The sequence below is a fragment of the Sceloporus occidentalis genome, unplaced genomic scaffold, assembly GCF_023333645.1.
Source record: "Sceloporus occidentalis isolate IW3139 unplaced genomic scaffold, rSceOcc1.0.p SCAF_14, whole genome shotgun sequence".
NCBI classification, from domain to species: Eukaryota; Metazoa; Chordata; class Lepidosauria; order Squamata; family Phrynosomatidae; genus Sceloporus; species Sceloporus occidentalis.
The window spans coordinates 2,549,311-2,575,473 of NW_028316994.1; the positions used below are offsets into that span (position 1 = coordinate 2,549,311).

At 38.8% G+C, this 26,163-nt stretch overlaps 4 protein-coding genes across 4 annotated transcripts; all 4 read right to left on the bottom strand.

Moving 5' to 3' along the window:
- Positions 1-471: 471 nt before the first annotated feature.
- Positions 472-2,791, bottom strand: LOC149303532 (vomeronasal type-2 receptor 26-like). The gene is made up of 2 exons (XM_089480768.1): positions 2,504-2,791; positions 472-1,416 (listed from the first exon to the last, which is right to left on the bottom strand). The coding sequence occupies exons 1-2, from the start codon at positions 2,789-2,791 to the stop codon at positions 472-474; spliced, it is 1,233 nt and encodes a 410-aa protein (XP_089336894.1).
- Positions 2,792-7,689: 4,898 nt separating this feature from the next.
- On the bottom strand, positions 7,690-16,370 carry LOC149303533 (vomeronasal type-2 receptor 26-like). Its single transcript, XM_089480769.1, has 6 exons — positions 16,222-16,370; positions 15,522-15,813; positions 12,921-13,781; positions 12,014-12,241; positions 9,297-9,423; positions 7,690-8,591 (listed from the first exon to the last, which is right to left on the bottom strand). Exons 1-6 carry the CDS (start codon positions 16,368-16,370, stop codon positions 7,690-7,692), a joined length of 2,559 nt encoding a protein of 852 aa, XP_089336895.1.
- A 3,563-nt stretch (positions 16,371-19,933) lies between these two features.
- LOC149303534 (vomeronasal type-2 receptor 26-like) lies at positions 19,934-23,422 on the bottom strand. Its single transcript, XM_089480770.1, has 5 exons — positions 23,418-23,422; positions 22,897-22,939; positions 22,062-22,289; positions 21,700-21,826; positions 19,934-21,388 (listed from the first exon to the last, which is right to left on the bottom strand). The coding sequence occupies exons 1-5, from the start codon at positions 23,420-23,422 to the stop codon at positions 20,493-20,495; spliced, it is 1,299 nt and encodes a 432-aa protein (XP_089336896.1). The 3' UTR covers positions 19,934-20,492.
- A 598-nt stretch (positions 23,423-24,020) lies between these two features.
- LOC149303535 (vomeronasal type-2 receptor 26-like) lies at positions 24,021-24,902 on the bottom strand. The gene has a single exon (XM_089480771.1). The coding sequence runs from the start codon at positions 24,900-24,902 to the stop codon at positions 24,021-24,023; it is 882 nt and encodes a 293-aa protein (XP_089336897.1).
- Between the last annotated feature and the right edge of the window lie 1,261 nt (positions 24,903-26,163).

The window sequence follows — 26,163 nt, forward strand, 5'->3', positions numbered from 1 at the left end:
AGGAAAGGAGCCACAGGCCCCTTTTTGCCAAATCTATTATATCTGTTCCCAATACTAATTCTTTTAAAACCCTCTTATTCAAATCCATAATTGTACAGCATTGTCCATTTAAATTCTGTTGTAATTAATTCATTTTGTAACATGTTAAGAATAAACTATTGGCCAAATCAGTCCATTTTGTTTAAATTTTCAATTAAAAATGTACAATACTTGCAATTAATTTGCTTAAACTAGGATCTAATAATAGAACAGAATGATGCTGCAGATAGGATTTTCACTGGAGCAGGTGTGATTTGATGAGTGCTGACACTGAATGAGCTGCAGATCATGAGGAGTAAATGCATTTTCTCATAACAGTATTACAGTGATGATTGTGCTGAAGAAAGGATACCATTCAAAGGGGAAAGATGGAATTAAACATTGACGATTTTAGCTGACAGAAGCAGGATGAAAGATCTAATGCCAAGGACATCAGCGATTTGAGACACATTTCATTAAAGAGATTGAAACCTCTTCCAAACTCAAATTGTGGGTCACACAGACATAGTAGTCTACCTGTAAAAATGGATGATACTGAAGTTGCACTCCCTGTCTTGCCAATACTGCTCTGTGTCGGGGTCTGGATGAAGAGAGGACATGCAAAGCATGAGCAACAGCATAAACAGCATTGTAGACACTGTAGCTATGGCCAGTCATGCTCATTTCAAAATAGAGAAGGGGAAGAGTCCCCAGCTTCTCTTTCCCTGTGCATATATTCTCCTGCACCTCTCCCACATCTGAATCTGGAAACACACAGGCAAAGGCATGTTGCCAGAAGTCCCTGATAAAACCATCTTTTGTAGCACTGGAAGGGTTTCTGTCCACAAGAAACTGGTGAAATCCTGGTACATTCTTGTTGTGAAATGTGAAGGCTATAGAACCATGGAATGTTTCTGCATCCCACGCTCTTTGATAGGACAATGAACTGAATTCCACTTGGGCTGTAATTATCCATACTTTGCCTTTGGGAGTCATTCTTCCATTATCTATATGATATATATATGACAACCATCTAAAAAATGGGAAGCAATATGATTCTCCATAGGCCAGTAATACTGTGGCACTGCTGCTCATCAATTTATCATGTATTTCTCCCACTCGTGCCACCAGACTTCCAAGTTCAGTGAGAAAAGTTGGAATAGGGATTCTTTCTATGAAGGCAAAACAGACACCTTTCTGGGAAAACAGTGGGGACACGGTTTGCAAAAATCTCTCTGCATTGAGCGAATCCATAACAGCTACTCCAATCCAAGTCCACCTGAAGTGCAGAAGCAAAGAAAGAATCCCCACATATTGAAGGTCTTCTCCAGGAACCATCTGGTGGAAGGGAAGGCCTGGAGTTTTTTCATTTATTATTGGAGTAGGGCTGTATGTTAGCTAAAAAGACATTTGAAAGAGAAGTGTAGAAAATGTTCATAGCATTTATTAGGGATGTTGAGAATTTTTTTAATTATTATTTTTATTCTTTGGATAGCATTTTAAAGCAAACAGACCTGATCTCCTCTTCCCACTGAGCTCATTATATGCAATGGTGCAGTAAAATGGTGTCCCTTGTATAAAATGCCAAAATCTAAGTTTGCTTTTGGAGGTGGGTTTTTAAAAAATATTTAAAGTCACGGATAGTTAAATCCATGGGTGTATAATCTGTGGATAGGAAGGGGAAAATGTACATACATGGATATTTTCCCCACCTGAAATAATTGTATTTGCCAGTCCAATTAACTCTTGGGCCATCTCTTTGCTAACTCAGTGGTTGCTTTAAAATAATCCATGTCCACCTGTCCGACACCTTGTGTTTTTTGTTTGTTTAAAATATGGCATGAACTGCGCTGGTCACAGCATTATTATGGAAGGATAGCACAGAAGTATTTTAATAGGCATGAAGCTTAGTAAATATCCCCAACCCTTCAGTGTGTGTACATAGCCATGGATATACATAATGCCTCACTATCTATTACACCAATGGAGAAGACTTTTTAAGGCCTCTGCTATTGCATCAGTCAAAATTTAGATAATCTACAAGCAAGGATTCTTTCTTACAAATATTCCTGGAATGGAGTGGATGAAGGCCCTATTGAATCAGTCCCCAAAACATGCTAGTAGTTTACTCATCAATTCAGACTTAATAAAGAAAAGCAAACATAATCAAGAAACTTTTAAAATACTGATATGAATGTAAATGTGAAAGGTATTCAAGATACTGAAGATATGTCTTCTTTTTTCAATGCAATGTATTTCCAATTAAAAAAAATATTGACACCACCACCACCACCACTTCAGTTATGCCTGAATCATTTAGCATGCATTTGTCAGACTGGATAACATACTCACACAAGATGAAAAGTCCATCTGATTATTTCTGATACCTTTATTTCCATCTTAACACCCCAGGCTTCAAAATTGCACTTGGCAGGACAAAGCAACTGAAAATAATTAATGTTAAACATCTATACACTTATCCTACCTGTGTGATCTTGTAGATATCCAAGATAACTGCCATATCAAGGGAAGTATAGGAATCTAGCCCTCCAATTACTGCAGCCAGTTTATTCTTTATACCACAATGGTAATTTGGAGTAAAATTCTCCACAGTGTATATAAGTAGCATTATGGAAAGGTAGGTCCACTTTGAATTGTAATAATTGTCATAGATTTGGAAGCCCAAAGTGACATTGGGTAAGAGATGAGGATTTTCATTTATCTCTTCTACTGCAAAGGCCAAGGCCAAGATATGCTGATAGTTCTTAGGCATCACTCTAGAATGTCAATAGCATTTTTATCAGAGGAGCATTCCAAAAGCTTACACTTTTCATTCCTTCATGACTCATCATTTTCAATACTGTCATTTATTAACAACATTCTCAGGAGACATTTTCAGTTCAATGGGAGTGTAAAACAAAAGTAAAGCAAATAAGAGTTTACTTGTTTTAGTCTAAGACGTATGATTTTTGAATGGATGTAGGTAGAGGTGGTAGCTTTTCAGTGGAAATCCATAAAGTGTTAATCAGATGAAATAGCATATTTGTGCTATATTTAAAGCCAAGTCTCAGAAAGTTCAGAAGAAACAGCATGCACTAGATGCTTAGAATATGAGAAGAAATAGTTAATAGTAAATCACAATCCTATATGTAAGATGAGATAGAATGAGAGTTAAAATTCAAGGTAGATCTGACATGAGAAAAAGATCTTAAAGCCTTTGTGCAATCCATGTCGGGTCCACATGTAAGTGTGGTTTGGCCTTATGATTAAGGGGTTCTATTAAATAATGCTGATGGATAATGCTAGTAGTGGTCATGATGATCATGGCCATAATCATGATCATGACCATGATATTAGGGGCATTCCTTAACTTACATTCATTGTTTCAGCTAGCATAAACCAATAAACCACTGTCCTAAGGATGGAGCTCTAGCACTGATCACTCCACTGCCAAAATATACAGAACAAAATAACAAGCAAAAGTAAAATCCTTACATAAGTTCTTCCAACAAAGGCACAGAGGGTTCTTGAATGAAATCTGTTACATATGGGACAAAACTTCCATGAGAAGCAATGCCACCAATTATAATGTCTCCTGCCTGAAGATATTTGTGTGGTGATAAGTGTAGATACCAGCCCCTGCACTGAACTGTGTGAGGCCAACATGTCATCTGGGGAAGTTGAATCAAAAATAGGACCAGTAATACCAGCATCCTGAGCACATGTGTAAATTTTCCCTCTGCACAGATTCATCTGATTTCACTTACTGCACTCTTCCATTTACAACTCAAGTGCTCCCAAAAATTTGGATAACAAACTAGTGGCTTATGGCTGAGAATATTAATGACCATTGTTCATGCCGTTGTATACAGACACATTTCTGCTTCTTATCCATAGTTCTGATTCTTTTAGGGTATATTTATCTTATTCTTTTCCAATTGTTCACAGGTTTCTCAGCTGGAAACTGCAATGCCACAAGGAGCTTTGATGTTCAGCAACATTCATTACAGTCTTTATGATCCAGACCAAAATTGAAAATTCCCTGTGGAATTGTAGAAGAAAACATGTTTATCATATCTCTACGGAGGCTTTTTCTTCCACATAGCTGCATAAGAAAGGACTGTGAGATTGACATAACCACCAAGAAAGAAAGAAAACCAGAAATACAAAACAACTGCTGGGAACTACAGAATAATTCAGTGTCTTTAATGACAGGATTAATGACAGGATTAGTATGTTGTTGAATTGACCTGTGGAGACTGAATATATGAGAAAATTAATTTCTATCCCAGCACTTCCACAGTTTTAATGAGAGTCATAACTATGTGTCTCTAATCATACTATCACACATATGTAAATCCAGTTTGATACATAAGATTCAGGATCTTGAATCTAGAACAAATATGTATTGCAAGAAAACTGTACCACCCACTTTCAGTGAGGAAAATGAGTAATACCACACAAATTAAACCTTGGGTCACAGAATATATCAAACTATAAAGAGATTAATATGCATATTTAATAGAAGAGAAGAACATGGCTCAGTTGAGACACATTAAAGCTAGACTGGTAGAAAGAAAACATCTATATGTAAATTATACTGAATTAGGCAAGGAAAGTGTGAAAAAGAGAGAAAACCAAATAAAACTGTTTTTTTCCTCTCCTGTTTCTAGCATTATTTTTTCTCTCTGACAATCCCTTTTCTCTACCATATGAGCAGGTCTTCAAAGTATGTAACACACACACACACACACACACCCCTCATGTAGGTTTACAACAATGTGGCAGAACCAGTCAAATTATGACAACAATAGGGATGATGCATGAGGTATCCCGGGTCAATAATAAAGCAGATTAGGGAATAGGCCCTTTACATGTGTTGGATAGGGTTACACTCCCCCTGAAATCTCAGGCTCACAGCTTGGTTGTGCTTCTGGACTCAACTCTGAGTCTGGATGCCCAGGTTTCAGCAGTGGTCAGGAGTGCATTTGCACAGCTAAAACTAGTGTGCCAGTTGCACCCATTCATTGAGACATCAGATCTGGCTACAGTGACACATGCTTTGATTACATCTCATTTGGACTATTGTAACCCACAATGTGGGGCTGCTTTGGGAAACTGTTCAGAAACTTCAACAGGTCCAGAATGCTGACCAAGGCCTGTTATAGGGAGTATATATCTCCCTTGTTGAAGCAGCTTCACTGGCTTTTTATTTAGGCAGGCTTCTTAACATCATAATTGTGACAGAATGATTTTATATGGGGGGTGTTTTAGTTATGTTTTGATTTTTTATATGTTTTAATGTTATCGAGGGCTGGCAATCAAATCCAAAATGTGGCAGCTTGAACTCAATCAGGTGCCCTATATGGGTCATGAGATGGTTTGGGAATTATCAATTCTCTTTAGGCCAATTTAGAATTGACTTCCCCCTGTGTCAGGAAAAGAGATTCAGACATTCTTGGGCTCCTCTGGATACTATATCTAGTTTTATTTATTGCAATGTTTCCTTTCATTGATGGATTGTCCAAAGAGGACGTGAAGCAGACATGTGGCTAGGAGTGGCCTCTGGATGCTCCAGCTGTGATCAGGCCCCAATAGGCCTGGGATCATGGTGAACAGACAGCCTGCTCCTGAAGCGGGCCACTGTCACGGTCCTGAACAGGCCACCAGCATGAGCAATTTTTGCCATTCCTTTCGCCACCAGCTTTGGGCAGCCTTAGTCTGAATGCTGTGCCCTGAAGCATCTGGAAGCTGCTTTATTTGGCCCATCTGCTTTGTGCTGAGGAGGAAGAAGCCAAGGAAGGTCTAATGGATCCCAAGATGGTAGAAAGCATTCCAGTGTTTGAAGTGAGCCCTTGTGTCTGACTTAGGGATGTAACTCTCAGCTAATTTTGTTCTTGCACGTGAGAATTAAAAATGTGAAAAGTATTCTCATCCTTATGAGTTTACAATAGTTTTATGCATTTTCAATAATTTCTCAAATTTCTGGATTTTAATGCATACATTTTTGCAAAGCTTTTTATACAAAATACATTTGTTGCTCAAAACCATTTTTTTTTATTGTGGGTTATGACAGAAGAAAAAAAGAAAGCACCAATCCTTTCACTCTTGTGCAGGAATGAAAAAGCTCATACTACTGTGTTTATAGGAGTTGAACACTTTGTCCTTGTAGGCAACAGAAAATTTGCAAATATTCTTTCTGACACTAGTTTGACATCCTATTAGCCATCCAAACCTTTGATGGGTCCCTGGATTGTTACTGTAGACTGTATCTCGGGGAAGTGGCAATAGTCGTGATATAGGGAAAATCATAGGGCAGAGAAATAGATATCCACACTATGTCTATACTGATCAACACCAGAAACAGAGTGGGAGGTGCTTGTGTCTCTAGAATGATCATACAACATTATTGCAGCACCATTCAGTTAAGGATGCCAACCAGAATTTCCTGTAGTAAAGCTTAGCACTTCAAGATTTTAACATCAAAATACAAGATTTGTCAAAAGAGGTTCAGTTAGGCAGAATACTGAAAAATGTATTCTTGAATATTGCCATAATGTGTACTTTTCATATAATTTTAATGGAATGTATCCATATTTGTAGCTGTTTTCTCCTTGGAGTCAGAACAAAGTCACAACCAACATTTCTAGGTTTTACCATCACTATCTATGTTTGAGGGAGCATCTGATAATGGCAACTTGCTGCTCTAAAAGCCAGGTTAATAATAAGGTTGTTAGTCTTCATCACAAAATTGCAAATTGACTTCATATAAAGATGGGTTTAACACAAGAGGATAGATGGTCAGTGTACATGAGATTGTTAACCAGAAACAGTAAATGATCTGTTAACTACTTATATAAAATAATTTCTCTCTATGTGGCATCTCAGAGGAGAGCACAGTGTAATTGCACCCCTCAGGATCTGAAGCTATAGAGGAGAATGGCAGGGGCTGGACTGGATGGCCCTTATCATCTCTTTCAACTCTATGATTCTATGAGAATGGAGAAGACCAAGAGTAGTGGTCATAGAAAGGAATTATATTACTGGAATATTTCTCTGGCACTAATAATAACAATAGAAGCTTCATTTATATACTGCTTCATACCACTTAAGCAGTCTCTAAGCTAATTGCCCTCAACAAGCTGGGTACTCATTGTAGCAACTTCAGAAGAATGCAAGCCTGAGTCAAGCCTGAACCCCCGGTTGGTATTGAAGTCACAACCTTATGGTTTGTGAGTGAGTGGCTACAGTACAGGCATTTAACCACTGTGCCATTGGGGCTTCTTTAAGGATTTTTTATTTTATTTTATTATGGTATTTATACCCCACTCTTCAGCCCTAAAGGCTATCAAAGCAGCTTACAATCATTATTTTTAATTAGATGGTTTAAAGATGCTTGCAAATCATTTTGCCTGCTTTAAATCAAATCCAGAAGAGAGTACTTCTCTCCCATTTCTAAGAGAGTAGCATGCAATAGAGTGATATCGTGTCTTTCACATCAGAAAAAGGACCTTCTTTTTGACCACATGCCAAACTAGGTGGAAAACATGTTCAGGATAGCTGCTGACAGGGAATATGGAAATTCTAGTGCATACATCTACAAAAGAAAGAAAGACAAAGAATCCTGGTTTGCAGACTACAGTAAGATGTATAGAGACATGAATTCTTTCTTTATTGCTTTCTTTTTATTAAATGTTCCCTGTTGTTCATCTCAGGCCTCAGCAAAATTATGTAACATTTTGGAGCAAAGATGCAACCTAACAACGCCAAACTAGAGGCTAAAATAGAAAAGATCTCCACAGCTACCATGTATTTTCTTTTTGAGCTTAAGTAGGTTGGCACAAAGGATAGCCAAACACAGCAAAAGACCAACATGCTGAATGTGATGAACTTGGCCTCACTGAAACTGTCAGGCAACTTCCGGGCAAAGAAAGCCACAGTAAAACTGATGATAGCCAGGAATCCCATGTAGCCAAGGACACAGTAAAACATGATGGCTGAACCTTCATTACACTCTAGCACAATTTCCTCAATTATGCTTTGCCTATTAACATCTGGGAACGGTGGAGAGGTAACTAACCAAACAATACAGATTCCTACTTGAATCAGGGAACAGTAAAGAACAATGGATTTTGACAGTCTTTTCCCCACCCACTTTCTCATCCTGCTTCCTGGTTTGGTGGCCATGAAAGCCAAGACCACTGTGATGGTTTTTGCTAACACACAAGAAACTGCCACTGAGAAGATGATGCCAAAACCAATTTGTCGGAAGAGACATGTTAGCTTCTGAGGCTGGCCAATGAAGAGCAAGGCAGAAAGGAAACAGAAGAAGAGAGTAACAAGGAGAGTGTAAGTGAGATTTTGGTTGTTAGCTTTGACAATGGGAGTGTTATGGTGCTTCATAATTGTTGCTAACACCAGAACTGTGATCAAAGAAAAGAGAAGAGCAAAGAAGCCTAGCGTGATCCCCAAAGGCTCTTTGTAAGAGAAAAATGTTATAGGTTTTGGAATGCAAAAATCCTGCTTCTCATTTGGATAGTCTTCATCACTGCATTTGTAACAGTTATCCATGTCTGGAAGAGAAGAGAAGAAAATGTATAGTTATATGAACTCCAATTCTCTCCCGTGGCAGTTATTGGGAAGCGAAAATGAACCCCTTGGATAGCTGAAAAGCACCACACATACCAAGAAAGCAGACTATCTGCTTTCTCTGCTACAGCATCTTGAACAGCAGCTGAAGTGTTTGGTTGTGTATCATACAATATTTATACATTCCTTCATATTACAGCCAATATTAATAATAATAATAATAATAATAATAATAATAATAATAATAATAATTTATTTATATCCCGCCTCTTCCACTTTGAGGATCGAGGCGGGTAACAGCAAAGTGAATACAATGTACAACAATAAAAAACAACAAGTCTCACAAGACCCCAACCCAACCCTCCCTCCCAACTATAAAATTAAACAGTAAAAGATGTTTAAAAAGTACCTAACAATACATCAAAGTTAAAAAAAACCACAAATAAGAAAAATAATAAAAGGAGGGGGATTCAATAGATTCTGGACATTATCAATCGGGGAAGGCCTGCTGGAAGAGAAAGGTTTTTGTCGCTTTTTTAAAAGCCTCGAGTGAGGATAATTGGCGAATCTCTTTCGGCAGGTCATTCCAAGTTTTTGGAGCGGTGATAGAAAAGGACCTCTGGGAGGTCACTGCCAGTCTGGTCTTTCTAGATTGTAAGAGGTTAGACAAATATATCAACATGTCTTACCTGTCAGGTTTGAAATCTTCCCATGTGGACAAGGGATGCAATCATAGCAGCAAAATGGTTGCCCCTCTTTCACTTTCCTGCTAGAACCAGGATGGCAACTCCTACTACATACAGAAAGTGGTCGTGTCTAGTCCACAAGTAAAAAAGCAGGAGGGTTATCCTGAGAGTGATCCTAACATTTTTAAGATTCAAGAATCTGTTCATGCATGCCAACGTTTAAAGGTAATTGCTATTCCAAAGCTTCATCAGATATCTTTGTTCTAATGCTGGAAATGCTGAGAAATTCTGGTTATAACCTGCACAGAAAAAGAGGGCTGTAAACCCTAGTTCTCTGTGAGACCCAGCATGGCGAAATGGCTTGAGAGTTGGACTATGACTCTGGAGACCAGGGCTTGAATCCCCACTCAGCCCTGGAAACTCACTCACCTTTGGCAAGCCACATTCTCTCAGCCTCAGAGGAAGGCAGTGGGAAACTCCTCTGAACAATTCTTGCCAAAATAAAAACCACAACAGGTTCATCTTAGGATCACCTTAAGTTGGAAATGACTTGAAGACACACAATAACACACAACAAGCCCTTATTTCTATAGTTCCAAATATTATCAAAGCATGGTGGGATAAAGCCATTGAGAAATACCTCTCACCCCATTTCAGTCATGGTTCTTTCTATGTCAGAGAATGTGCCATTTTCTTTTATTTTACTTGCAGGATTGGTTGAAAAGGATGCAGCCCATGCTTTAGATCAGGGGTAGGCAACTTTTTTGAGCCGGGGGCCAGGTTGCTGTCCCTCAGACAACTGGGGGGCCGAAGTCAAAAAATAAATAATTAAATATTTATAAAAAAATTTATATAAATAAATAATCTGGGACAAATGTAGGACAAAATTTTCAAATGGAGGACACTTTTTTAAAAAATGGAGGACATGCGAAAAAATTTGCTGATTTTTTAAAAAAGGTTAATATAAATGCATGTTTCTGAGGCTTCTATAGACAATTGCCCCCCCTTGCCTTCTGCTTGCCCCCGCTTGCCCCCCTTGCCCACCGCTTGCCCCGCTTGCTCTCCCTTGCCCCCCTTGCCTGCCACTTGCCCCCATTTGCTCCCCTTGCCCCCCTTGCCCCCCGCTTGCTCCTCCTTGCCCCCGCTTGCTCCCCCTTGCCCGCCGCTTGCCCCCCTTGCCCCCCCTTGCCCGCCTCCTCCTGATAGGCCAAAGGCCCCATGCCCTCACGCAAGAGGCCAAAGGCCCCAGCGGCAACCAGCAGCAGGACCGGGCTGGGGCCAGTCCCAAAGCCTTGCCGGGCCGGATCCGGCCTGCGGGCCATAGGTTGCCTACCCCTGCTTTAGATTCACGAAAAACAGTTATACCTCACAGTGATCATTTGTACTCAAGTTACTAATGATCATCTTATCCAATAGACTAAATGATAACACCACCTTCATAGACACATTTGGTGAGGGCACAGGAGAGCACTTGCTCTGGCTGCTCTCAGATTGTGCAGTTCTTTTCCATGGGAGGTCCAGTTGGTTTCCACTTTGTTTTCTTTCTGCCAGCAGGTCAAGACCTTTTTTATTCAGGGAGGCCTTTGAGATTTAAATTACCCATATGCAGCAATTGTGTTTGTGAAGTGGCATGCTGTAATTCTCGTCTCTTACTGGTAATTTTAAATGTGTTTTTACCTGTTTTTAACCATATTTTAAAAATAAAACTGTTATTTAATTCTTTAAAAAAACCTTTAGAAGGCAACATATTAACTAAAGATCTATCTAGACTGTATAAATCATGCAGTTTGACATTGCTTTAAGTGCTACAGCTCCATCCTATAGAATCCTGCAATTTGTCATTTTACAAGGTATATAGCCTTCTCTGTCAAAAAGTGCTGGTGTCTCATGAAAAGACAAACCCTAGGATTCTGTAGGATGGACCTATGGCAGTTAAAGTGGTGTCAAACTGCCTTTTGTCTACAGTGTAGAAGCACCCTCTATCTTAAATTCCTGCAAGCTGTCTTGGATCCCATCCCGGGAGAAAGATGGGAAATAAATTAAACAAATAAATAAATAACTTCCTCTGCATCCAAATAATTGTTCGTGTTCTTTTTATTTGTTTGTATGTCACTTATTTGTTACTGAACATAAGTAGAACAGTAGTGGTATTCATGCATTTATACTTCCAAGGTATTAAATTAGTGAGTTTTATATCAGATCTTTCATTACATACATTTCTTACACAGGTGTTTTGAGTAGTAAATTGTGTCAATACCATCATCACCCACACTTTTAAAAACTCTTCTAGCATTCCAAGTTGCTCAAAAAGTGACTTATAATAGTTTGACAAAAATCAGCAAGAGGCAGGTGTTGCAGAATAGTTGGATATCAAAATCTCCAAGCAAGGAATCTCATTCCATGGCAATATTGGGATGATTAAGTAGAACAGCTATTCCCAAATATTGGTCCTCTGAGTGTATCAGACTTCAGCTCCCAGAGGTCCAAGCCAGCTTAGCCAACATTCAGGAATTGTGGGAGATCAAGACCAAAATTTGGGAGCCACTGAACTAGAATCATGCAACAGATGCTCTATTATTTTGACACTGATTAAAAAAAAAAACATGGTATTTTATAGGTGCTCGCCTCTCTCCCATGAAATCAATTATGCATAATAGGAAAGAACTCCTGTGTTCCTTCAAACTTAGGAAATGACCTTATTTTACATCATTGGCTCCTACCTGATTAAACCAGGTGCCCCATGTTATGGCATCCTCATCAATGATAAATGTCTGGTCTAGAGGACTCTGGCGATCCATCTGCCCAACTCTGACCATGTTAAGTGATTTGTTGGCATAAACAACCCAGTTGAAAATGTCAAATCCCATGATTAACTCTCCATTGTGATTAAGAGAAATCTCATCTGCAGCACTGTTGTTAAATGTAACACCTCTCAGAAACTTATGGAGCTACATTGAAAAAGGAAAAGACAAGAGATCAGAAAATACTGCAGTTGGACAAAGATGTATTGGCTCTTTCAGATATCTAAAGATCTCCTCAAAGAATTACATCCCTGGGGGTGTTTTAATACTGTTTCAAGGAAAATGGTAGGTGGGAGTAGAGATGGAATTAATCATGAAAGTGAAGAGAGAGGATATGATTGGACAAATGCAAGGACAAGATTAACTGACTATAGAAATATTGTTATGTCCCTGACATGCCAACAGCTAAAATACAGACAAAAACCTTGATATATATTTGATTTTATCCTCAATGCAAAGTAAAAGAATTCACAGAATTAAACTACAGTTATGTAGTCAAGAAGCACAGTTGTGTAAGTTTGTGTGAAAAGAATGAAGCACATTCCCATCGGAGTTCATCTTTTCTGTGAAAACATAAAACATGCATGTGACACTTAGGAAGTATTGTGTAGACTGGCTTTAGGTGAAAATCTACCTTGTCTAGATCTAGCATACTGCCACCACTATAAAGGTTACTTCGGCATATGTGTGTGTGAGACAGAAGGAGACCCTATACTGTTACAGGGCCAAAGATAGATTCCCAAATGAAAAATGTAATAATAAGAAAAGAAACCATGAAAAAAAACCTAGAAGAATATTTACATATGTGCCCTTTTTAGTTGATTACCTGCCACGATGGTTGGCTCTGAAGATTTAGTTCCCCTCCATTCACCATAGATTTATGTTTCAGTCTAGAGGAAGACATGGCATGTACGGCATGGGCCACAGCATAGACAGCATTGTAGATACTGTAGCTGTGGCCAGTCATTCCCATTTCAAAAAAAGTCAGAGGAAGGTTCTCTAGCTTCTCTTTCCCAGAGCAAATAATTTCATCTTCTCTGCCATTAAATGTATCTGAGAATACACAGGCAAAGGCTTGTTGCCAAAAGTCCCTGATAAAACCATCTTCCACTGTGCTAGAAGGATTTCTGCTTTCAAGAAATGGCTTGAATCCAGGTGGTTCATTGGAATGAACTGTAAAAGACAATGCACCATGGACTATGGCTATATCCCAAGTCCTTTGTAAGACAAATGAAGTGAGCTCCATTTGGGATGTAATTATCCACACTTTACCTTTTGGATTGTTTGCCATGTGTTCACGTTCTGAGAGGTATGGGAACCATCTCAAAAACACCATGAAATAAGATTCTCCATATGTCACCACTATCTTAGCTTTGCTCTCCACAATTTTATCTTTTATTTTTGCTCCATCTTGTAGCATATCTTTAATTTCATTCACAAAAGTTAGCGTAGGGATACTTTCTATGAAAGCAAAACAGACACCATGCCGGGAAAATTGGGGGACTACAGATTGTAGAAATCTTTCTCCAGTGTTGGTATCCATAACAAGGAGCCCAACCCATGTCCAACTGAAATGCAAAAGCAAAGAAAGAATCCCCTCATATTCAAATGTTTCTTTAGGGACCATCTGGTAGAAGGAAAAGTCTGAGGACTGATCATTCCTCACTGGAGAAGAGCCATATATGAGCTAAATTTGGATACAAAGTGGAAAAAAGGGGGGAAAAACTGACCAATTCAGAATAAGTTGGATTTTATAATTCTGCAAAAGATAGTCCAGTGGGCCCTTGGTATCCACTGGGATTTCATTCCAGGAGTCCCCCCTCCCCAGTGGATGTTCAAGTCCCATTCTATACAACAACAAGTTTATTGATTAGTCAACTGACCATATCAACAATGAAATACAAAATGTCAGAATATATACAAAGATAAAACTAGATCACGCCTAAAACTCATATAAAATTAACTAGGGAGTTAAACCCATTATATACCATGCTCAAAATTGACACTGAAATGAGGCATTTGGCTAGACTTGATTCTTATTTTGTTATGAGAAACATATCCCATAAGTCTTTATTTCTGCATGCATTCACTATTATACAGAGGAGTTTATCACATGGAGATTTTTAGAGCTCTTGCAGCTCAGTTCTGACATAACTGTGGGTCCAACGATTTGGATTCATGTCATAACGTGTATGTGTTATCAGACACGATTCCTTTCTATGGGAGCCCCTTCCGTGGGGCTTCCGCAGTGATTCCAAAGTGACTCATTTTGGTGAAATCAGGAAAAAAGGGAATTCACAGAATTTGCATTCAAGCTCACTTCGATTTCACTTCGAATTGGTCTGGTGTGGAAAATCACTCCAGTGTCACCCGTCTTGGCCCCCTATGTCCTGCTCCTTCATCGCCCTCCTCCTCCTTCGCCCCATCTTGCCCCCTCTGCCACCCATCTCATCATCCCCTGACTGCTCCTGCATCGCCATCTCCTCCTCTCTGCCAACCTGCCACCCATTCCATCATCCCCTGACTGCTCCTTCATCCCAATGAAAGATGACAGCTAAGGAGGGGGCAGGGAAGGATGACAGCATCCAGAGCCCCATTGAGCATGCGCAAGGGTGCTGATTCAAATGATTCAAATCGTTGAACCCTCAAAGTATATTCCGGTGTGGTAATACAAAGTGCATTCACCCCGCTTTGCTTGAATCCGCATTCCGTGACTTTCTTGGAATCAAACTGACTCCGCTTCCCCCTTGATTCAGAAAGGCAACCAGGTGTGGTAAAACATCACGTTTTAATGTGAATTCGCACTGCTAGACAGGAGTGACTCTGGATCTGGTGTGAAAAAAGATCACTTTTCACATTGCTAACAGGAGTGACTGCGGGTCTGAGCTGCAAACCACCCACATGGGATAAGGGCCAGAGAGAGAGTCTTTACTTACTAGTGCTGACACAGATCACTTTTTGCAGAAATGTGATGATGATAATGATACAGAAATCTGACCATTTAGAACAGTTTGGTGTTACAATGAAATTACCTGAAATACCAGATAGATGCTTTATATTTTAAGTTCCATAAATATCTACTTAAATACAGTTATAATTCAAATCTAATATTCTTCCATCCTATTCAAAAGTAAAACTAAAGACTGCATTTCTTTGCCTTGTCTTCAAATGCACACAACAAATAACGATATTGGTCCTAGTCATTAGTCCCAATTAGAGTAGATTCTTGGTGTCAATTGTGAATTGGCACATATGTAAATCCTACTGATCCAATGGATTGACTCTAGCTGAAAGCTAAATAGGATTTATTCCCAAGTGTATTTGATTTCATACAATTCTGTTCAGAACAACAAAACTACACTCATTTGCTGAAATGCAAAAGACATGTGAAATGTTTTACAGAGATACCACTATAAACATGTCATACTTGTGGAATTTTGTAGATCTCCAGAATGGTTGCCATATTAAGGGAGATTTCAGAGTCCAATCCTCCAATGACTGCCATCAGATTTTTCTTCATATCACATAAGTAATTGGGGACAACTCCTTCCAGCTTGGATGTGAGTAGCATTGTGACATGATACGTCCACATTGCATTGAAATAGCTGTCATAAACATGGAGCCCCAAGGTGATGTTGGGCAAAAGATGTGGGTTCTCATTGATCTCCTTTATTGCAAATGCCAAAGATAGGATATGCTGATAATTCTTAGGAACTACCCTACAAAGAAAGTTGCATTCTGTATCAGAAGGATTACAATTTCCCACAATTAATAAAATCATTGCCACAAAGTTCTGCTTTTTCTTGTCTATAATTATTTATTATAGTATTTTATACTATCTTTCCTGATGCAAATATATCCAAAGATTAGGCAGGCAAACAGTATCAGTGTTTTTCATAAAACAACAGGTAACGAAAAGCAGTGAATTCAGAATGTTTAGAACATGTACTTTAATATCTTTCAAGACTTATGCCATTATTATTTTTTATTTAATGCATTTAAATTTCACCCTTAAGTCTCTGAGACTTAAAACAGACTCTCAGAGCAGCTTACAAATAAGGAATATGACAATATTTGCCCTTTAACAATCTAAATTAAGATATATGTTTATATCACTATAAACATGCCATACTTGTGGAATTTTGAAGACATCCAGAATGATTGGCACATTAAGGGAGATTTGAGAGTCCACTCCTCCAATGACTGCTATAAGGTTATTCTTGGTACCACATAAGTAATTGGGTACAACTCCTTCCAGCTTGTATGTGAGTAGCATTGTGACATGGGATGTCCACATTGCACTGAAATAACTGTCTTAAACATGGAACTCCATGGTGATGTTTATTGATTGCCATAATTTAATAATCTAAATTAAGATATGATCTACAAGGATAAAGGAATAGTGGGAATGGAGACTAAGGTCACCAACAACTATTCTTGGAAGGATAAAGGTGTGTCTGGACTTTACTTACTTGGTAGCTGCAGTTTAAGGCTGGTAGCCCAATTGCCTCCACTTATCTGTTTATTTACTTAAACAAAGAGCCACACCAATGTCAATAAATGAAGTATTGCATGAATAAGGAAGGTATAAAATTAGTCAAATAATCCCTGAGAATTGAGTTTGAGAGAGGAATTAGAGAAAATCTAGTGAAGAAAATTCAAACCCATCCTCAGTTGAACAAGGGAGTCAGCATTCATTCAGCATTCCCTCAACAGTGTTGTCTCCTTTCTCAAACTGCAAAGTAATGGAAAGATTTAAAAGTATTAAATTCCTTACACAATTTCTTCAGGCAATATTGGTGGAGGTTTTTCAGTGAAGGGTACAGAATTAGAGACAATGAATGCCTGCGAAGCAATACCTCCAACAAATACATCTCCTGATTGATGATATTCATGGTAGGGAGGGTGCGGATTGCCTAACCTGCATTTAAAAACCTGTGTCTTGAATATCATTTGGGGAAGAAGTGTAAGCAACAGCATCACTGACAGTAGCATCTTGAACATAACTGCTAATCTTCACACTGCAGATATCTCCATGTAGAACATAATCAATAAGATCTTCAAATTTATAGTATCTAGACCTGAATGGACATAAACCCGAGGCCTTGTTTGAGATTTATGCATCAAACACCAGGCCTGTGGACTCTAGTCTGTAGTCCCCAACTTTATTTTCTCTCTCTCTTGTTTTGCAAGTGGCTAATAGACATCTGTGCAAGCTTAGAAAAACAACTCTGTGGAAGCTTAGTTAATTACAATCCTTTTACTGATTATATAATAATGTAACAACCATTTGAGCAATTGAGATTTCCTGCAGAATTACAAACAAAAACATTTTGATACAACTGAAAAGAAGTCTCTGCAACCAAATTAGTTAAGGTTTTTTTTCTTTTCATTTAGATACTTTGTCAGCAACAGAGGTCTACTCCTGTTCCAGATTGACTAGCTTCCCATCACCGCCCCCCCCACACACACACACACATTATTTTGAAAGTCAAATTGTATCATGCCTAATAACTTAGTAATTTTACTTGAATGGTTTTCTTGAGTCTCAATTTTGCTTTGACACTGGATTGGGACAGTCAATAGAAATCCCACATAAGAAAACCTGAGACAGTGAATCTGCCAATCCAGATGAAGCCAGAGGGATCCAGAACACTATCTGTGAATCTGGGTCCGGAACAACATATTTGGAGGGTATAGTTTGGTTTAGGATGAATCCTGAAACCAGAAGCAAATTCAGTTGATTTGAACACATTTTGATGATGTCCAAATCAAAGCAGGATTCATCCAGTGTGGATCAAATGTGAATCTGAACATATGTGAACAAATGGAAAGCTATACAGCATAAAAATAAACCTGAATACAATGATAAATGTGTACCAGTAGGTTCTCATTGATATTGGGAATCTGTCACAATTCCATACTTTGCATTCAAGGAACTATAATTTGTGTCATTTTCTCCTTAATGTGGGAGAAATTGAATATTTCTCTGCAGTATTCTCCAAAGAAAGGGGGAGATACTTCTCCAAGTGCTCTTTAGATGGTATTTGCTATTTTTTGTTTTTTAAACAAGCCAAATTTGTTTTGGCTTATGCATTTATTTCAATGGCCTACTTCAGAGGATATATAAAAATAAATAGAAATAACAAATTAAAAATCAAAAGGACAACACATAATTAATCACAACATCTATATAAAACATCATAATATATTAAAAGTTTTGTATATTGTTTAAAGTCTATTCAAACCGATATATGAAATTAGCAGCAGAAATTTATAGAGCTGAAAAATTCATTTCATTTGGAGGACTGACAAAGAACTAAGCTTAAGGTTTTTGTATCTGTATTTTACAGATGGTCAGAATGAAAGAGTGGGAGAAAAGGTGGTGAGATAGGCTTCAGAGATAGGCTTCAGGGAGATATGCAACCAGGCTAGGGGAGAAAATATACAGAATGACTTTACAATAGTAGGAGGAGGTTGAGTTCTTCATTTCTACAACCCGAAATTTGAAGTCTAGATGACAAAACTGCAATTTCAAGCAATAACAAGAGTCAAAATATACCCCGGCCTCTTTGCTACTGTAGCTTGTAAATTCATTCATTTCGGAGGTATATCTGCAATAGACATAATGGCCACAGGGATTATGTTCTGTGAGTATGGCTGCAGTCAGCAAAGTTGTCCATGGATGTTTGCTTTTGTTCCTGTAAACAGCTGCTCACTAAAATGTCTGATTTTTTAATTTTATTTTATTGGTTCTTTTAAATGAAACTGGGGGTTTTCTTAGCAACCTGTAATGTTTTGAAATAATTAACAATGGTGTTGGTTGTTGTTGTTGTTATTGTTAAATGAAACTCTGTAAGCCATTGGTGATATGATTAAAGGTGAAAGACAAATTGAGATGTTTGAAGTATGGCCTGGTTTCGGTTGTTTGGTTGTTTTGCAGTTCAGAATGTGGCTTTTGGGATGCCTTGTGTAAACCTTGTGCCACCGAGAAACTGTCCATAGGGGAGATTGCATCTAAGTGATCTGGAATGAGAGATGTTAAATCTAAAATGGGTGTTCACATCTCTAAGTTTTCTATTCAGGGAGACTTGTGAGATGGTTTCAGTTAATTTCTTGATGATGAACCCCACAGTGATACTAATATTACATTCAAATATGTCTTCAATCATTTCATATGTCATCATCTCAGATGGGGGAAAGGTTGCAAGCCAAATGCCCCATGGAATTGGCTAGTCTCTTCCCCGTTTCCTCATCCAGTATCCTAGTTTCTTAGCTATGAAAGGCAAACTACTGTGATGCTTTTTCCAACACAGACAGGACAGACCCTGAAATGGAAATGCCAACAGCAATTTGTCAGAAGAGACCTGCCATGTTCTCAAAGTGGCCAAAGAACAATAGTGCAAAAGGACTACTGTTATGTGTCTAGTTTGTATCTCATTGTTGTGTCTGTGGTTCATACCACAGATCATACTGTTGATCTAATTTGGAAAAGCGGTATATAAATAAACATCATCATCATCATCATCATCATCTTATTATTATTATTATTATTATTATTATTATTATTATTATTATACAGTATCTAGAGACACAATAATATGCCAAGCTTAGAATCTAACCATATAAGAACACAAAGAGTTGAAATGGTCAACATATGTTTATTTATGAAATACATCAACTAGCTCACATGACTATCTAACAAATAATAAACAGTGGTTCTAACAAGCTACCATGACATCTTATCTTATTCACTAACTAAGGCCCAATACAGACAGGTGGCCTCAATAAAGAAAGCACAAGGTTATATATTTCAAAATATTTTAAAACATTTTCTCATTCTCGTGACCCCTGGTGTAAAGCCTACCATGGGGGGGGGGGGAGGGGGTGCTAATCCCAATGGCTCCTAGATTCTGAAAAATGTATTAAAGAAAAATTATGCAAGCCATCCTCTGAATTAATTTTCTACTTTCATTACAGTATGTATGTATGCCCAGCCTTTCTCCCATCCAGAACCAAATAACTTTCACAACAGCAAACGATCAACTTCCTATCCTTGTTCAGTCTCCTGTTAATATCAGTGGCCAAAGTCCCCAAAGTAACTCAACTAAATGCATTCAATCCAGCCCCCCCTTAACACTCTGCTAAATAACCTGTTGCTTACAATTGTTGCTGAATACAGAGCAGTAAATGGCCCCAAGGCTCCAACATTTCCAAGAGATTCGTATCTCTAATATGCCAAATGTATAATTCACTCTTTCCATTCTACTCCTACTCTCAATCATTCTTCCAATCATTCCCTTTTTACAAATATAATTTAGCAATACATGGATCATATCTAGTAGGCCAGCTGTATCAAAGCACACAGCAATTTAACAATCTTCAGATTAATTTGTATTTATCTTCTGATTAATTGCTCTTTTTTATTCAGTTCAGGTCTCAACACAATAATGTAACATTTTGGTGCAAAGATGCAAGCAAGCAATCCAGCACTTGAGGCTAAGATTGAGAAGGTCTCCACAGCTACCATGTATTTTCCCTCGGCGCTCACATAGGTTGGGATAAAGGATATCCAAACACTGCAAAAGACTAACATACTGAATGTAATTAACTTGGTTTCATTGAAACCTCCAGGTAAATTCCTTGCAAAGAAAGCCACAGAGAAGCTGACAATGGCCAGGAAGCCCATATAACTCAGAACACAGTAAAACATAGTAACAGAACCTTCATTACATTCCAGTACAATTTCTTCTGCCATTGAGTGCATGTCAACATCTGGAAATGGTGGAGAAGTCCCCAACCACACCAAACAAATACTTGTTTGAATAAGGGAACAAACAATAACAATTGAATAAGCCAATCTCTTTCCTATCCATTTCCTCATCCCAGATCCTGGTTTGGTAGCCATGAAAGCGAGAATCACAGTGATGGTTTTTGCCAACACAGAAGAAATAGCCACTGAGAAGTTAATGCCAAAAGCAGTTTGCTGAAGGAGACATGTCACCTCCTCAGGCTGGCCAATGAACAGCAAGGCACAGGGGAAGCATAGTAGTAGAGAGACAAGGAGAAGATAGCTGAGGTCCCGGTTGTTGGCTTTGACAATGGGAGTATTGTGGTGCTTCATAAATGTTCCTAGCACCAAAGCTGTGATCAAGGTAAAGGCAAGAGCAAAAGACGATAAACCAATTCCTAATGGTTCTTCAAAAGACAAGAAGCTTTTTTCCTTGTGGATACAGAAATCTCGTTTTTTGTTGGGATGTTTTTCCTTGGTACATGTATAGCAGTCATTCATGTCTGAAAAAGAAGAGAGGCAGAGTCAGTCTGTAGGACTTGCCAGAGATGTCACTGATCTACATATTATTACTTTCTTTCATGACATTGATTGAGGTGATGTGAGTACTTGTTCTTACAGAAAAAATCGCATCTGAGGACAAAATAAGAAATATGCAGTTTTAATACTATGTTTTAAGTAAAGTAAGCATCTTTGGCCTTGATCCAGATAAAGATGATGACACACCAAAAATACATGATAAAATCCACCCCCTCTCCTTCCCTGCACAGGGACTTTATAAAATTAAAATATTTAATTTCAGTATATTTCTTACCCTTCTGATCAGAAATCTTCCCATCTGGACAGGGGATACAACTGTAACAGCAAAATGGCTCCCCTTCCTTCACTTTCTTGCTAGAACCTGGGTAGCAGCTCTCAGTACACACAGAAAGGGGCTGTATCTAATCCAGAAATAAAAAAGCATTAATGATAGTCTTGAAAATAATGAACCTGGGACCCATGGCTATATTGCTACACTGCTCACTTCATATACCAATTTGCACACTGAGATAAAAAAAAAACTTGAATACAGGTTATTATTGAATAAAATTAATTTTACACTTCAGAAAGAAGACTCAGTATGTTGCTTTTTTCAAACCCAGAAGATTCCACAAACTGGCATCAATTAGACTTTACCTGGTTAAATGCACTGTGCCATGTTATGCCGCTTTCATTTATGGTGAATGCTTTGTCTGGAGAAGCCAGGGAGTCAATTCTCCCTATTTTAACTGCATGAAAAGACTGGTTTGAGGAAACAACCCAATTAATAATATCCAATCCAGTTGTTAATTCCCCATTCTGATTGAAAGAGATTCTTTCCCCAGCACTGTTGTTAAATGACACATCTTTTAGAAAGGAGTGAAGCTGAATTAAAGACACAAAGAGAAGAAGTTAGGGGGGAAATACTTTTACCAGCAGAGGTTCCAAAACATTTGAGCCTCAAGCAAACAAAATCAACACAGATGAGGGCAGCTTGCATGAGTAAGTCACACGTCCATGACTCTGGGGCTCTACAGACTGGCACTTTGTGCCAGCCTGTAGGCGGAGCCACGGCACAGCATCCACATGCTGGATGGCGTGACTCTGCCCCCATTGCGCCATGATGCCGTGCACCCTTCTAGATGGTGTGTGGCATCATGGCATGGCCCTGGCTCTGCATCTAGACGATGCAGTGCCAAAAGGGCATCAGAAAGCTGCACTGTGGCAGCTATGACACCCTTTATAGGACGCAAAAAGGAGCTGTTTTTTCCTGATCATTTTTGTGCTCTGCAGAGGCCAGATCGGTGCCACAGCATGCAGTTGCTGCAGCACTGATCTGGCCATTAAAGGAACGGCTGGATGCCACCCATCTGTCCAGCCCCTCTGTCACACACTTCGGGAAGCAGGGTGAGGGGATCAACCATTGTGGATTGGATTGTAAACTATCACAGCCACCCTTTTGAATGCCTGCCTGTACTGGATAATGCCTGACCTTGGCAACAGGAGTATAATCTAATGCTGGAGTCCAAAACACACTGGAGAAATAATCCAATTTGAGACCACTTTAACAGCCCTTTCTCAGTGCTAGGGAATCCTGCAAATTGCAGTTTACTCTGGCATCAAAGCTCTCTGAAAGAGAAGGCTAAATGTCTTACAAAACTATAGTTCCAAGAATTCCTTACTAATGAGCCAGGGCAGTTAAAGTGATCTCAAACTGAATTATTTCTCTAGTGTGTTTTGGACCTAAAACACTACTTCCTTCAAGTTTTTTCCCAATTTTTTAAGTTAATGCAATCTACTCACATATATATCTCATAATTCAGCTTCAGTACAAAGGAAGTAATTTCACATAGCAAAGAAGACTTGACAAACAGGAGGATAATGTATAGCAAACAACATTTTTAAAGCTGTCTTATATTCCACACTCCAGTTTATCACTTTCATAATTTAGCCAACATGCTTCAGAACACTCTATAAAAGGCAAAGGCTGCACTTGTGTATATGTGCCTGTACGTCATCTGTTGATTTATGGTGACCCCCAAGAATTTCATAAGATTTTCTTATGCATAAGATACTCAGATGTGGTTTTGCCAGTTCCTTCTTCTGAAATATAACATGCAGCACAAGGTATTCATTGGCAGTCTCCCATCCAAGTACTAACCGGAGCTGACACTGCTTGGTTTCCAAGATCAGATGGCATCTGATGCCTTTAGTTTATTTAGCCCCCTTTAAGTTGCCCTTAATCCCTGGTTTGTTGCTTGATCCCCAATGTGGGGAAATTGAATATGGGAGATATTGAATGAAGAAAAATGACACAGTAAAATATTATAAATTGATTTAAAAAATGGACAATCAAGGCAATAACAGTATAATGTTGAGGACACAGTAGACAAGAAGGGTGCAGAGTAGTTCAAAAGTACACTATGCTTTACAAAGTGCAGAATCATAGAAGGAAAAGCAGGAGGGAATCATGTATGACTCAGCATCCTATGTTCACAGACTGCACAAAGAAAATAGGAAATGTTGACTAAATATGAATGATCCATTACATGTACACAGATGGAAGAGAAAGAAGATAATGATAGGAGAGGAAAAGTTTGGCAAGTATGGAGTTTATCATGCATCTGGGAGCCTTCTGTTACACTCACAAGACGGGTGTATCATTACCTGCCACAGCCATTCTTTCTGAAAATTCAGTCCCCTTCTGTCCACCACCATTTTGTGTCTCAGTCTAAATGAAAACCAAACATGTAGAGCATAGGACAACACATAGACAGCATTGTAGACACTGTAGCTGTGACCAGTCATGTTCATTCCAAACAGAGGTTCAGGTAGGATCTCCAGCTTCTCCTTGCCTGTACATATCTCCCCAACTACCTCATTAATGTCTGGAAATACACAGGCAAAGGCTTGTTGCCAGAAGTCCATGATGAAACCATCTCCTGTGGTGTTGAAAGGGTTTCTGCTTGCAATAAATTGCTGAAATCCTGGCACAGCATTGGAATGAACTGAGAAGAACAGAGAACCATGGATTGTTTCCGCATCCCAAGTCCTTTGATAGACCATTGAAGTGAGCTCCATCTGGGCAGTCATTATCCAGACCTTTCCTCCTGGTTTATTTGTCACCTTTTCCTGCCCTGATAGATATGAAAACCATCTCAAAAACACCACGGAATATGACGGTCCATAAGCTACTACTACATTGGCTTTGCTGTCCATGATTCTGTCGTGTATTTTTCCCCCTTGCTCAAACATCTCATTAATTTTGTCAACCACAGAAAAGGTGTGGCTTCTTTCTATGAAAGCAAAACAAATACCACTCTTGGAAAAGATTGGAAATACAGCTTCTAGAAATCTATCTCCATTCTCATCATTGAAAGTAAGGATCCCAATCCATGTCCACCTAAAATACAGCAGCAAAGAGCAAATCCCGGTATACTGTTGTTTTTCAGGAGGGACCATTTGGTAGAACAGAAGGCCAGGAGTTTTATCATTCATCACTGGAGCAGGGCCATATATAAGCTAAAAATAGGGTCAAGGGGAGAAAAGGTATAATAACAGTGTTCATATACCACAATTAAATGTTCAGAATACATCGTCTGATTACTGCTGTTGTTTCCAATACAATGCAGGTTTGACCTAACCTCTTCAGGGCTAAGCAGGTCCTCTTGCTTTCCCGCTGAGATATATATACATATATATATATTGTAGAGAAATGTGAGGGTTTTCCTACCTTGCACTCAATCAAGATGAAAATTATGAAATAATAAATTGGGGAGCTATTGCTAAATAGTTGACCATGTTAAAAAGTTAATTTGGAAGGGGATGTGTCTTTAAATGTTGGCTTTTGCCCAAGGCACATTTATGGTGAAAAGAGATTTTTTCATTTCTTCATTGGGTTATGGAGCCCAACTGAATAGGCAAGGAAATAAACATTTGGAGCAACAAACTGTCCTATTTTCCATATGAGAATGAAAATACCTTTACTATATATATTGTTTTTCCTCCTGTTTTAATTTAGCAAATACCCATGTATAGCAAATCACTCAGGATGGATTTGGCATTCAAAACACAACATGATTGATAGTTTATGTTTATCTTAACCTGTTGTGATATATATTTTACTGTTTGAATTTTAATATGTATTATCTTAATATCTGTTTGCTCTTAGACTGTACACCTCAGGCAATTCTCTACTGTTAACTTAATTGACGATGTACATACAATATGCCATACTTCTAAGCATTCAGTGACTTATAATGACCCCATGAATTTTATAAGGTTTTCTTAGGGAATACTCAAGAGGTGTTCCTTCCTCTGGATTATAGGAAGGATACAGACGGGCAGAAAAGAGCGATGAGATGCCACCCTCTTCTCCCGTGTATTGTTGTCGCAGTGACTGCATGTCACGGCAATGATGCGCCATGAAAAAGGAGCCGTAAAATGTGGTTCCTTCCTCTGCTACTGCTGAGGCATCAGTAGCACCCTGGAGCAGCGTGGTGATATCCCTTGTGCACTGTGCTGTTTGGATGCGACACACGAGGCACATCATTGACACACATTCCAGGTGAACACGCGTGCACCAAAATGACACCCGGACAACGTCGTAGGGCTCGAGGGTGTGTGGACACTCTGCTTTCTTGTACCCTAAAATTGGCCCCACCACATAGTCTACAGCACATGGTAATTATTGGCAGTCCCCCATCTAAGTACTAACCAGGGTTGACCCTGCTTAGCTTCCAAGAACACATGATATCTG